This window comes from Pectinophora gossypiella, chromosome 27 (assembly GCF_024362695.1).
Source record: "Pectinophora gossypiella chromosome 27, ilPecGoss1.1, whole genome shotgun sequence".
NCBI lineage: Eukaryota > Metazoa > Arthropoda > Insecta > Lepidoptera > Gelechiidae > Pectinophora > Pectinophora gossypiella.
Window position 1 is genome coordinate 681438 of NC_065430.1, and position 14631 is coordinate 696068.

General features: G+C 38.5%; 1 protein-coding gene and 1 long non-coding RNA gene across 4 annotated transcripts in view; one reads left to right on the plus strand and one right to left on the minus strand.

Moving 5' to 3' along the window:
* Positions 1 to 11735, plus strand: part of LOC126378784 (uncharacterized) — a 40463-nt gene extending 28728 nt beyond the window's left edge. The window contains exons 7-13 of one of the 2 annotated variants that reach the window (XM_050027181.1): positions 503 to 530; positions 1539 to 1552; positions 2124 to 2166; positions 4852 to 5021; positions 5714 to 5743; positions 9712 to 9993; positions 11296 to 11735. In XM_050027181.1, coding sequence (XP_049883138.1) covers positions 503 to 530; positions 1539 to 1552; positions 2124 to 2166; positions 4852 to 5021; positions 5714 to 5743; positions 9712 to 9993; positions 11296 to 11334 — 606 coding nt within the window. In that variant the 3' untranslated portion in view covers positions 11335 to 11735. The remainder of the gene's footprint in view (positions 1 to 502; positions 531 to 1538; positions 1553 to 2123; positions 2167 to 4851; positions 5022 to 5713; positions 5744 to 9711; positions 9994 to 11295) is intronic. The other variant, XM_050027182.1, reaches the window with a different exon arrangement.
* The window catches only part of LOC126378798 (uncharacterized), a 145618-nt gene that overhangs the window by 41200 nt on the left and 89787 nt on the right, over positions 1 to 14631 (minus strand). The window lies entirely within an intron of this gene.

Consider the following 14631-nt stretch of genomic DNA (forward strand, 5'->3'; position numbering starts at 1 on the left):
CCTGAAAAAGATCCGCGTGAAAAATAACGGACACGGATACGGATTTTTCTTTTATCTCGGATATCCGCGGATACTGATACGGATACGGATATTCGGAACATCACTAGTCACTACTATAGTGTCACGGGTAAGAAAAATCTCCCATGACTCGATTGATAGTGCCAAGCAGTAGTGCCTTGGGAAACAAAGGGATGTGTGTTGTATGTGGCAGAAGAAATGTAGTATAAAGCCCAAAAAATGTAACAAAAATGTAGTCTAAATGTAGTGTAGTTTATCCCGAAGGCAAACGTCAAATAGTAATATTGCTTTCTTAGAGGAATTGCTTCGATGTGGCCATTTTAACCCCAATATTAAAGAGAAAGCGTACGTCGTGTCGTATAAGGAAGTGAAAGAATTGGCCTTTGATTGACGAGAATGGAGACCTACACCGACAAGAGCGTGGCTCTTATTAAAAATGACATATAGTAGAAAAAGTGACTAAAAAAAAATTTTTTTTTTACAGCCCCCGGCATACGGACCACCGGCCGCAGGTATTATTATACTTTGTATAATATTTACTATAATAAGAAAAATAAATAACAGCCTCCGTGGTCTAGTGGTTAGAGCGTTAGGCTCACGATCTGGAGGTCCGGGTTCGATTCCCGATGGGGACATTGTCGAAATCACTTTGTGAGACTGTCCTTTGTTTGGTAAGGACTTTTCAGGCTTGAATCACCTGATTGTCCGAAAAAGTTAGATGATTCCGTGCTTCGGAGGGCACGTTAAGCCGTTGGTCCAGGCTGTTAGCCGTAAAAACACCTCCACGAACCCGCTGTGGAGCAGCGTGGTGGAGTATGCTCCATACCCCCTCCGGTTGATTGAGGGGAGGCCTGTGCCCAGCAGTGGGACGTATTAGGCAGTATATGTAAGTAAAATAAATTAATATACTTTATTTCTCAAAATTGTAGCGAAGAAGGACTCCTGTTGGGAATAATTCGCAACTCTCCTTTAGTACTCCCATAAGATTTTTAAAACGTAGTATGTATCTATACACATTTATTGTTAAGCATATAATTTCAAGGAAAAAAGTAGTACTGTAGGAAACGTATATTTGCTTTTCTTTTGTACTTCGGATCTGTCTTTCTAAAGTCTAAAGTAAAAAAAATGGCCCAGAAAAATAAAAAAGGAGAAAGGTCTGCTCGGTCCCAGGTACAAATCCCGGTGGGGACATATCACGAAAATCACTTTGTGATCCCCAGTTTAGTTAGGACATTACGGGCTGATCACCTGATTGTCCGAAAGTAAGATGATCCGTCCTTCGGAAGGCACGTTAACCCGTTGGTCCCAGTTACTTACTGATGCAAATTAGTAGTCGTTACATGAGCAATGTCAGGGGCCTTTGGCGGCTCAATAATCCTGACACCAGGGCTGATGAGGTTGGTATTCCACCTCACAACCCACACGATAGAAGAAGACAGAAATTTTGTCCACAACTTGAAGACTTATCTCGTAAAACTATACAGTATTCTATTCTTAATTCCGTGTAATTTTTGTTACAGGTTACGGCCCTCCGGTAAGCTTTTTCCCTCACTCAGCGCTTAACGCTATCAAAAAAAAAAAAAAAAAAAACAAATATGTTTTCTCTGTCGACGCCCTGAGCCGTGGTTCGCGTCCAACTGGGCACTCTCAGACAGTAGCAGCCATAGAAATATATTTAGTTATATATCGAATACTGAGGGGGATGATTCAGACCATGATTCTGAGTTAATATCAAGTGGAATTTTCCGTCACAATTTTTTTTTTCATTTCTATACTTTTGCGATGGAACATTCCACTTGATATTAACTCAGAATCATGGTTTTGCAACATATAAATCAATATAAAATTGATATCGGCGTGGATTTTCGTGTTTAAATACCGAAATACAGTGTCATGGAGATAGTCGAATTGTGGGCTGCTGCGGAAGAATGTCTTCAGAATCTTAGTTGATTTTAGCACACCGCGCTTGGGCTGCCACTGCTCTCAGGCCTGCTGTCTTAAATTTTGTACCGGGTGAGAGCCCTCAGCGTTACCCATTTGTCCGGCATTGTAGTCAATACCGCCTGGAAGGTACAGGAAGGTAATGTTTAATTATTTTTTTACAGCCACCTCAATATGGACCACCACCGCCTCCTCAGGCCGCAGCAGGTATGTTATACAGGGTGTTAGAGTGATATACAGGGTGTTGTGACACCGTAACGAAAACTTTGGGGGATGATTCAGACCATGATTCTGAGTTGATATCAAGTGGAATTTCCTGTCGGAAAGTTCATAGAGATTTTTATTTATTTATTTATTTATTTGTACACAATAAAACAGATACAAGGAACATACAAAGAATATAGATAGTACAGGTAAGCTTATCTCTCAACAGAGATTTCTTCCAGCTGACCAGAGAGATATTCAACGTATAATATTGTATAGATACGCGTACATTTTTTTTTAAATTTTTGTGTTTTTTTAAATTATTTTCAACTCCATAATTTTGTAAGTATTATTCCTTATTCTATGCTTTTGCGGCGGATGAAGGATAATAGAATTGCAAAAGCGGTATATAAAGCGAAAGTTGATGGTAGGCTGGCAGAGGAAGACCGAGAAGGACTTACGATGACCAAATTGGAGATGTCCTTAGAAACGGTTACTATACAGGGTGTTAGTGACGTCGTAACGAAAACTTTGAGGGATGATTGAGACCATGATTCTGAGATGATATGAAGTGGAATTTTCCGTCGCAAAAGTATGGAACAGAAAATAATAAAAAGAAAACAAAAATTTTCATGAATTTTCCGACTGAAAATTCCACTTGATATCAACTCAGAATCATGGTCTGAATCATCCCCCTCAGTATTCGTTACGGTGTCACTAACACCCATACCTACTTGTATGGGTACAGTATGTACTTGTGCGGGGTGTAAGTGACATCGTAACGAATACTGAGGTGGATGAAACAGCTGATTATTCTGAGTTAATATCAAATGGAATTTTTCATCGCAAAAGTATAGAATTGAAAATAATTTTAAAAAACTAAAAAAAAAACATGAATTTTGCGACGGCAAATTCCACTTGATATCAACTCAGAATCGTGGTCTGAATCATCCCCCTCAGTATTCGTTACGATATCACTAACACCCTGTATATGATCTACTCTGAACCGGCGTGCGTGTATGAAGCGATTGATGAATGTGGAGGAAGCAAGAGAAGTGCGTCAGCATCGAAGCAAATGGAATTCTATAGTCTCTGCTTACCCCGGTGGGAAATAGGCGTGAGTTTATGTATGTATGTATGTTTGCGACGGAAAATTCCACTTGATATCATGGTCTGAATCATGGTATAAGGAGACCAGGTAAGCTCAATCCTATGACAAGCCGCCATTGCTAGCCCTTTGGACGTAAGTGTTACCATTCAATTGGTATCTCCAACATTCCAAGGACGCGAATGTTATTATTGAAAATTAAGTGAATTACTGACTAATGTATTTAATTACTAATATTTGTCACGTATACAAAAATAGTTAAAACTGTATGTAAATCTTTTATTAAAAGTACAAAATTTCCTTGCAAAGTAAATTAAAAACATTGGACGTGGGTAATTTATTTTTTACGAAATGGCAACGCAGGGTCGGATGACGTCAACTGGGCTAACCTTGAAATGCTAGCTGTCAGTTTTGAGCATACCAGGGGGGTTAAAATGGCCACATCGAAGCAATTCATCTAAGAAAGCATTATTGCTATTTGACATTTGTTTGCATTGCGCACTTACTTTTATATGTCATCATCATCATCAATTTAAGAGCCACGCTCTTGTCGGTGTAGCATTTTCCATTCCAGTCTATCAAAGGCCAATTCCTTGACTTCCCTATAAGACACGACGTTAACCTTTTCTTTAATCTGTTCCATGTAAGCTCTTCTTGGTCTTCCCCTTCCTCTGTTTCCTTCTAGCTTTCCTTCTACGATGTTTTTAATGAATTCGTCGTGTCTTATTAGGTGTCCAATCATCTTGCCTCTTCTGCTTGCTTCTTCTTTTATATGTGCAAATGTCAAATTGCAATATTGCTTTCTTAGATGAATTTTAACCCCCCTGGTTTTCTGATGCCATGGTCTGATTCATCGCAAGTTTTCCTTAGGGTGTCACTAACACTTTGTACAGTTTAATCTTCTTCTTCTATCGTGTGGGTTGTGAGGTGAATTACCAACCTCATCAACCCTGGTGTCAGGGTTACTATTGAGCCGCGAAAGGCCCCTGACATGGCTCATGTAACGACTACGTAATGTAGACGACAGGTCGACATGGCAATTCTCTAGTGACTTGACGTTTTGTATTTTTATTATGTATGTAACAAAATGTGAATAAAATAATACCACGTTTTCATTTAAGTTAATATTTACTCATCTGAATCATCTAACGTATCGCTACAAAAACTTAAAGAATCTTCGTCACTGGTATCTCCGACTTTTATAATAAAATCGTCCATTTAATTTTCCATTCCCACAATTTTCACAATTTTCTAACACTTTTCTAGCTAGTTCTCGAGCTTGAGAGTGAATTATTGTTTTTTTTGCTTGAACACGCGACGAAGATGCAACCGTAGCCATTTTTAAATCACAATAGTAATAAATTATGTGAGCGAGATTATAATCGATATACGCGGTCGATACGGACTCGTGCGACACTAAGACTAAGACGCCGCGGGGACTGTGCGGGCGTGCGGGGCGACCCCGCCTCCGCGGCTCACCTCATGCCCCGATTGCCATGTCGACCTGTCGTCAACAGTACTTACATCAGTAAGTAGTAACCGGGACCAACGGCTTAACGTTTAATGATATGTTAAAATAGCCCCAGCGACCAACACACGTGGCGGCGGGTTGGGCAGGAACCTAATGTCGATGGCCGCGGGAGCCCTAGGGGGCGGAGCGCTAGGCGCCCTGGCCGGTCGCCTCGGAGGGGGCGGAGGCGGCGGCGGCGGCGGCGGCGGAGGCGGAGGACATACTGACCAGTCTGTACCAGTAAGTCCTTTTATAACCTCTTCTATCGTGTAGGTTGTGAGGTGAATTACCAACTTCATCAACCCTGGTATCAGGGTTACTATTGAGCCGCCAAAGGTCCCTGACATGGCTCATGTAACGACTACTTACTTACATAAGTAAGTAGTAACCGGGACCAGCGGCTTAACGTGCCTTCCGAAGCATGGATCGTCTTACTTTCACACATACACACACACATTACAGGTCACATTACAGGTAGATCACCTGATTGTCCGAAAAAAATAAGATGATTCCGTGCTTCGGAAGGCACAATAAGCTGTTGGGTTCGGGCTACTAGCGCAAACACTTCCACCAACCCGCAGTGGAGCAGCGTGGTGGAGTATGCTCCATACCCCCTCCGGTTGATTGAGGGGAGGCCTGTGCCCAGCAGTGGGACTTGTATAGGCTGTTTATGTATATTTTAATGTTGTAAATGTATGTGTGTCGTAGGTTTTACCTAAATAAACTTTTCTTTCTTTTCTTTCTTTTCTGTCTTTTCTTTCTTTTCTTTCTTTTCTTTCTTTTCTTTCTTATCTTTCTTTTCTTTTCTTTTCTTTTTTCTGTTTAATTACCTTTTTTATTATTATTATTTTAAATTTTGGTCACTTAAATATATCGTTGCTGGTTGTTATACATTTTAATTTAAAAAAAATATTAAATCATCCTTTTTTCAGGGTGGAACTTCAGGTGCGCCTCCGGGTGAGGTAAGTTAGTTCGGGCACCTTAACTAACTAACTAACTATATAACTAGCTACGGGCGTAGCACCGTAAGCACGCGACCACGTGATCAGCCTGTAATGTCCTAACCAAACTAGGGATCACAAAGTGATTTTTGTGATATGTCTTCACCGGGATTCGAACCCGGGGCTTCCGGATCTGACCTTATTTTCCTTGACCTTTGATCTTTTACTGGAGTAAAATCAGGCACACCTAGAGGCGGCCTATCAGCTCGCGACAAGAAACACTTCAGGACCCCGATACCGACCACGCCGGCGTGGTCGACGTTTCCTCAACCAGCGCTTACAAGAAACCTCGTTTAACACAGACACTACACATTGACGTTATCGTACACGCGCACCTGTGTGTGGGACGTCTGACGACATACGATTGAAGACTAAAGTAAGACCGAGGGGGTGAGGTAAACCTAGCTCAGCCGCTGGTGGGGAGCGGAGAGTTGCCGTTCTATGCGTACTATTATTCCTTATTCTATGATCTAATAATTTACACCTCTGCCAGGGATAATTAAAAAAGTCATAATTTTTTCAGAGTGTACCTCCTTCAGGTGGATCTCCTGAACCTCCTCAATCTGCACCTCCACCTCCACCGCAATCTCCACCTAACGAGGTACCTTCTCCACCACAATCTCCACCTGACCCTTCTCCGCCACAATCTCCACCTGAATCTTCCCCACCGCAATCTCCATCTAGCGAGGTATGCCTGGCAGAAATTGCTGTGGAGCAATAAAGCCGCCTATTGTTCTTATTTTACCCGTTTGTACCCGTTTTAATTATACAGGGTGATAGAGTGATATACAGGGTGTTAGTGACATCGTAACGAATACTGAGGGGGATGATTCAGACCATGATTCTGAGTTGATATCAAGTAGAATTTACCGTCCAAAATTCATGATTTTTTTAGTGTCTTTTAAATTATTTTCAACTACTTTTGCGATGGAAAATTCCACTTGATATTAACTCAGAATAATGAGCTGAATTCACGTACAGGTACAAATAGTTTTAGTGGTAACGAATATTGAGGTGGATGATTCAGACCATGATTCTGAAGTAATAAGTGGAATTTCCTATCGGAGAATTGAGTAGTTTCTTAGGTCAAGGATACATTTTGAAATTGGGTATTTGACTGGGTCGAAGGTAAATTATAAAATGCTAATCTAGAAATAGAAGCCAGTCTAAGATGATCGTATGTATTTTTATAAAGAAAAATGTAATAATAAGTGCGACGTTTTGTCGCGTTTTTCTACACTCTCACGTTGTTTTTTCTCTCCTTTTATCTTGATTTCGGACAGGGTGATCAGCCTGCAATGTTTATTTTAGCCTGATTACGAACCGCCCGGAATTATAGACGACGACCCAGAAATCGACTACGGAGACTTCGGAGATGATGATGATTAGTCCAAACCGAACCAGTAAGTAAACCACGAAGGGTTTTGCTGGAAGATTGTTAGAAATTTATTTTTAGTATGTGTCGTAAATTATTTTGAACGCATTTATGTTTTCCTGCGGTTGGCGGCTTGCACATTCCGCGCGTGCGGTGATTCGCTGTCGCTGTGCAAAGGCCAACAGGCGCCGCCAACATACAGGAGCAAAACCACGCATCGGGTATGAACGGAGACTTAAAAAAAAGGAAAACATGAAACAGTAGGACTAGGGCCCTGTGCTGGGAGGTTTTCTGGCCACGTCTTTCCCTCAGCGTTACAGATTCCGATGTGGTAGTTTTACAGCTAGTTACATAATGGCCCCGATTCCTGCAGACACCGCCTAATTTTATTTTAAGTTATATCCGTCATTTTCATATCCGTCGAAAAGGAAAGGGACGGATGATTCACAGCTCTTAATTTTAGGAAGAATGAGTAAATTAATGTGTCGGGTTATTGACTGACGTAAAATTTTTAGACGGTTAGTTTAGATTTGTGCTTAAAATTGACGTGTGTTCCATAAATTTTATGCTTGTCGATTACCCGTCCCTTTCTTTTTCGGCGGATAAGAAAATGACAGATATAACTTAAAATAAAATTAGATGGTATTTACAGGAATTAGCACCATTATGTAATTTAATTTTTGACGTTCAAAAAGCGCTAACTTTGTAAGCCAATTTTGTAAAATAAATATTTTTGAATTTTGACTAAAATTCTATCTAATAAGAATCTTATACCGGAAGATCATTGTAGAAGAAAATAACAAAGATGTACTTACCCTAAAACTGGTTGCAAGGCATGCTAACATGATGTTGGGTGCCTAGTAATGTCATTTAAAAAGTAAAAGGTCATTATTTTTCTTTAATCTAAATCTTAAAGAAACTTTAATCTAAATAAAGAAGCCTGTGGCCAGCGGCGTAACGTGATAATCAAAGAATAATACTAACGTATTGTTTACGTTTTTTATCTCGTCTGGTTGGCCTTAGTTTACGTATAGAACAATAACTCCCCCCCCCCCCCGCACCAATTCGTATCGGGCGCCTACCTCACCCCCTCTGGGTCTTACTTTAGTCTTAAATGGCCGTAAGCCGGTAATGAGGAAGAGAGAACGCACGGTCTGTCTCGTTCACACTTGGTAAGAATGCGATTTTTGTATGGAAACTTTAACCTAAATAAAGTACACCATTTTTTACAGGACTCACCTACCGTGAAAATAAATAAAAAAATTGTAATATGTATATAACGTGATGAAAATAACGAAAAAATAATAAAATATAAAAAAAATATATATTTTAACAAGACTGGAAGACATAAAATACAAATACTGAAGACAATTTATGTTAGTATATCTATCGTAGTATAATTCGTCGTTTCTAGAATAAAATCTACTTAGAAGCTCAAATGGGTGAATATCAAAATGTGTCAAGTTTGGTGGCGACTGTCATATAATTTTTTCGTGAAAAATTGGGGAAATTGGGAAAATTGGGAATTGTAAAATTCCTTTTTCATGTCGGAACCGAGGATCCTTTTGAACCCAATTTTTCACGAAAAAATAATATGAAATTTCGCCACCAAACGTGAAATTTTGAGATTCACCCATTTATGTAGTTGATACTATAATACTTACTTCTGTATTTTTATAACACCACAATTTGTACGAACACATGGTCGCAATAAAACTATTTCTAGTTGGCAGCACTGTTGAGTGTTCCTAAAATTCTGGATAAAATGTGGAGCAACGTGCTGTGTATCCTGTCTGAAGGATGAGTTGCTAAAAGAAAAGCAGCCATAATTCATCATCAGCCCATTAACGTCCCCACTGCTAGGGCACGGGCCTTCCCTATGGATGGATAGGGAGATCGGGCCTTAAACCACCACGCGGGCCCAGTGCGGATTGATGGTTATTAACGACTGCTAATGCAGCCGGGACCAACGGCTTAACGTGCCTTCCGAAGCACGGAGGAGCTCGAGATGAAAACATTTTTTTTTTGTGGTCACCCATCCTATGACCGGCCTTTGCGAAAGTTGCTTAACTTCAACAAACGCAGATCGAGCGCGTTTACCGCTGCGCCACCGAGCTCCTCAGCCATAAGTAAAAAGGCAGTTTTTATTGAAAATAGATCTTTCTAAATTTTCTTCTTTCCGATTTTTAGATTATAGATATTTAATACTATGATTTTGCAGTTAAACGCTGCTTAAAAGGTTATTATAGTGTAAACATATAACCAGAACAATATGTTTGTTTACTCAAATAGTATGGGGAACTGTCAAAATTGAAGAACACTCAACAGTAGCGACACCAGCGGGCTTAGCACCGTACGCGCGCGGCTCTTTCTCGCCTCGACATACGTCACCCGTCACTCTCTCACAGTACTGCACAGAAAGAGACAGATGATCTCTGTCGCGTGCGGTACCCGCTGATGGGAAAAATAGTTTTTATCCTCATTATAAGTTGACAAGTAAATGCCAAAGGTCAGATAGGTATCATAACTAGATTTGTTTGAATATATTTTTCAGGGATTCGGACTCGTTCCTGAACTGATATCGCAACCAGAACCAGAACCGGAACCAAATCTAGATGTAGAACCGGTACCAGAGTTGGAACCGGCACCGGAACCGGAAGCTGAGCCAGAACCAGAACCGATACCGGAACCAGAACTGGAACCGGAACCGGAGCCTGAGCCAGAACCAGAACCGGAACCTGAGCCAGAACCGGAACTGGAACCGGAACCGGAACCGGAACCGGAACCAGAACTGGAACCGGAACCAGAACCGGAACCGGAACCTGAACCAGAACCGGTATGTTTTAAACATCATCGCCTTATATTGAAAACCACTTAACCACCTTTTTGAAAAATCACATTCGCGTGTAATTTTTGTTGACAAAATCTCGCAATAGACAAACTATGTTTTTTTCTTTTTTTTTAGGCAAACATGAGGAACGTTGAATGTGAACACTGTCATCTGTATTTATATTACTCATGTTTAAGCAAATAAATTATCTTTATCTTTCAATCCAGTTAAAATCTGTGGTCTCAATTTTACTTTGAATAAAATTAATTGAAAATAATCGAGGTTTTGTCGAAGAAAAGACATTAGAATGTGATTCACCATAATTCTTTTTTTTTTTTTTTGGTTTAATTTGCCCCGAGATGGAGCAGGCAAAGGAACATAGCCATACAGCCTGGTCAAATGAATTTTTTCTTTCACCATAATTCATAAATCATTTGTTCGCAATAAAAATGGTATTATAGTTTGCAGATGGTCATTTTTAGTTATTTAAATTATAACATGCAAATAGTTAAATAAAATAAAAATGATAATTTAGATTATCAATAGGCTAGTTTCCAACTAGTCAAATCAGTTACTTTTTACTAAACGTCAAAACACGAAATTACTATGGAATTTGTATGAAAAAGCACACTGTGGCGTCATAGAAAAACGTGACAAAATGTCGGACTTATTATTACGTTTTTCTTGATTAAAATTCATAAATAAGTTTAATAGAAAAAAGAAAATGTTTTTCGTTAGTTTTAGATGTGTCTTTATTTAGTAATCAGAATTTCATAATTTATCTTGAACCTAGTACACGACCCAATTGTCAATCATTAGGTACATTAATTATGAAATATGAAAAATGATTTACAATGTCATTATCCAAATTACACATCACAAAAAAAAAAAAAACATAGAACACGTTCAGCTGCTTGTCTTCCCGGGCATGTCGTAAAAACCGACAGAGGGATTGTGTCCTCTAACATGATGGACTAATGTTATGGGCGATAGGCTGATCCCTTATCACCATACGGTTCATCATATCCAGCTTACGACATCGTATCAACAGTGGCTGCAAGTTGTCTTTGATTACTTGTGGCTCTGCCCACCCCATTAGGGATAACGGGCGTGAGTTTATGTATGTATGTATGTAAAAAAAAACAAACATTACATAAAAAAGAGAGAGAGAAAAAAACAATGATACGATACATCCAACGATTCATTCGATCGTTATAATAAAATCGTCATAACATGATGATATTTAATTTCAAGAGACACCAGCCCTTTGTAGCGTGGTTTAGGTATATTGTAAAAAACTCTTTTCAGGAACCAGACTTTGGAGGTGATGACGATTGGATGGAGTGAAGATTGAAATACCCACCTTCCCATTTATTTATTATTTATTAAGTTAAGGATGCAGAATTTGCGGTAGAGTTTGCCGCTCTATGATTGGCTTGCACAGCCATGAAAGAAAGTGCATTTCTTCGAGGCAATGACGTCATAAATCGTCTGAAACAGACGTATAAGGCCAATGATGATGAAGGATACGAACTAGGTATTTTATTTTGTCAAATTATATTGGGAAGGAAAAAAAATATAATGAGACTTTCCAGGTTACGTTCCCCCAAAAAATATATGTATAAAATAAAAATAAAATCATAATATGTATTAAATATATATATTTATATAATATAATAATAATATAATCACACCACATTTAGATTAAACTATCTTAAGGGGCCTCTATGTGTTGGCATCGGCCCCACGCACGCCTTCCAAAATTCCGGGACTCCATTGTCCCGAGATATTGAAATGATAAATATAATAATATTAATATAATAATAATATTAATAAAATATATAATATATAAAATAAAATATTATTATTATTTTTTCTTTTTTAATTATGTTTCTTTTGTGTTGTTGTTGTGTGCTGTTGAAATTTATAAAATTTTGTTGTTACGTATATTGCTTCTATTTATTTTAATCAGAACAATAATGGTCGGAAGTAGAAAATGTACTTTGTTGTAATAAAAAAGGTCGTCATTTATATCCAAAAACAAAGATGAAAAATGCCTAAGTCTGTTATCCATGAAATTAGAAGGTTAAACGAAGAAAAATCTGTACATCGCCATCTATATTGTTTCTACGGAATGTAGCCTGGAAAGCCCCATTGCAACCGAGGTTACAGCAAACTTAATGAAATGAAAAAGAAGAGGAAATGTCACACAATGTTGCCATAGTAAAAAAATATAAAATAGGTGTTGACATTAATAATTATTTATTTAACATAGTTGGGTTAAGCCAGTGACAATATCTAACAGAAACATTGACCCCGATTCCTGTACACATCCCCTAATTTTATTTTAAGTTATACCCGTCATTTTCTTATTCGCCGAAAAGGAAAGGGACGGATGATTGTCAACTGTTAATTTTAACATGAATAGTAAATGAATCAATAACCCGGGCAAATAAAATAGGCATCCTACTGCTATTGAACCTGTTTAACATGTGCTGTCAACTTAATTCTGTCAGGTTATTGGCCAATATAAAATTTTGGGAGGGGCTTTTTAATCTCTGCCTAAAATTGACGTGTAATCTAAACATTTTATGCCGGTCGATTACTCGTCCCTTTCCTTTTCGGCGGATAAAAAAATGACAGGTATAACTTAAAATAAAATTAGACGGTGTCTACAGGAATTAGCTTCATTGAGACACTTAATATTTATTCTTTACATACGCTTACTTATCTACTAATCTAGTCAATTGCTTTAAATGTGTGGAATTAACACTTTTGTCACGATCGAACTGTTTATGCGAGAGGACAGTCAATCGCCATACTTCGACGCGTAAAGCGCAGTGACGCGACGGCCCTAGCAATATATTTAGGTGGTGCGGGTCCTCGATGAGTTTTATATATATCGTTTATAGCCACCCATTAAATCAGCGTTGCCAGATTTTTTTTTGCCATATGTGGATTTTGGAACTTTTTGAGTGAAAAAAGCGGGATTCTTTCGTCGAAAGCTCGTAGTAAAAAAACGTATACAAATACGTTTTTAAATATTTATCTTTTAATTTGAGTTCAAATTACGTTTACGTGACAATAGATAGCAAAAATATGCATAAAAAATGTATTTTAATAAAAATATGATATTTTTAATCAGTTAAATAGTTGAGTCTTATTCGTCTTGTGAATAAAAAAAAACTGGAATCAAAATCAAAATTTCCAGTCCACACTTGCCTGTGCCATCCGCCCGCGCTTTCTCAGTACGTTGCACGCACGGTTCGAGTTATTCCCGAAAAGCGGGGCTGAGTCTGTCCCGTGCGGGTCATTAAATTTTGATTTAAAAATCGGGATGTCCCGCCAAAATCTGGACGTCTGGCAACGCTGCATTAAATATATGAGTTTTATGTGGCCGCTAAGAGGTCTAATTCTCAGGGCAGGAGTGCCCAAGCCAGTTACTCCCCTGTAGATCCAGAGCTGCCAGCCAGAGTGATTCTGTCTTGGTTGATTTTGAAAAAAATATTTTTCAAAATTGGCTTACAAAGTTAGCGCTTTTCGAACGTCAAAAACTAAATTACATATTATGTAACTAGCTGTAAAACTACTACTACATCGGAATCTGTAACGCTGAGGGAAAGACGTGGCCAGAAAACCTCCCAGCGCAGGGCCCTAGTCCTACTGTTTCATGTTTTCCTTTCTTTTTGTAAATCCAGTTTGTATTACATAATTTATAAAATTAAATACAATGGTATTCCAATTACAGTCGGTGGAAGGAAAGTGAAAAATAAAGAGTTTATGTGACTAAAGAGTCAATAAACATTAACTCGCTAAAGAAGTGTATATCAAATTGGTGGGTATTTCTGGTAACCATGATGTCTAACCAGTCGATTTTCTACGCTCTCTATTAGAGCGATGGGCTGTCCTCTCGTGTATTTTATATTAGATGTGTCGCACGGAACTGCGTTCAAATGTTGTAAGCTTTTATAAAATGTTATTTAGAAGTGAAGTGTGAAATCGCATATCGTTTAGTGATAGCTATTCATTGATCTACAGGTTTATAGTGACATTGTAACAAAAACTTTGAGGGATCTTTCAGCTGATGGTTTAAGAAAACCAGCGGGCTTAGTACTGTAAGCGCGCGATTTCTCGCCTCGACATACGTCACCCGTCACTCTCTCACAATACTGCACAGAAAGAGACAGACGATCTCTGTCGCGGCGAGTAAGAGTCCCGCTGGTATGCTCAAAACTGACAGCTACCATTTCAAGGTTAGCCCAGCTGACGTCATCCCGCCCTGCATTGCCATTTCGTAAAAAATAAATTACCCACGTCCAATGTTTTTAATTTAATTTGCAAGGAAATTATGTACTTTTATGAAAAGATTTATGTACAGTTTTAATGATTTTTTTAATGTAAGTGACAAATATTAGTAATTAAATACATTAGTCAGTAATTCACTTAATTTTCAATAATAAAATTTACGTCCTTGGATTGTTGGAGATACCAATTGAATGGTAACACTTACGCCATCAATGGGCTAGCAATGGCGGCTTGTCATAGGATTGAGCATACCTGGTCTTCATATACCATGATTTAGCTCATTAATCTGAGTCAATATTAAGTGGAATTTTCTATCGCAAAAAAATAAAATCGAAAATA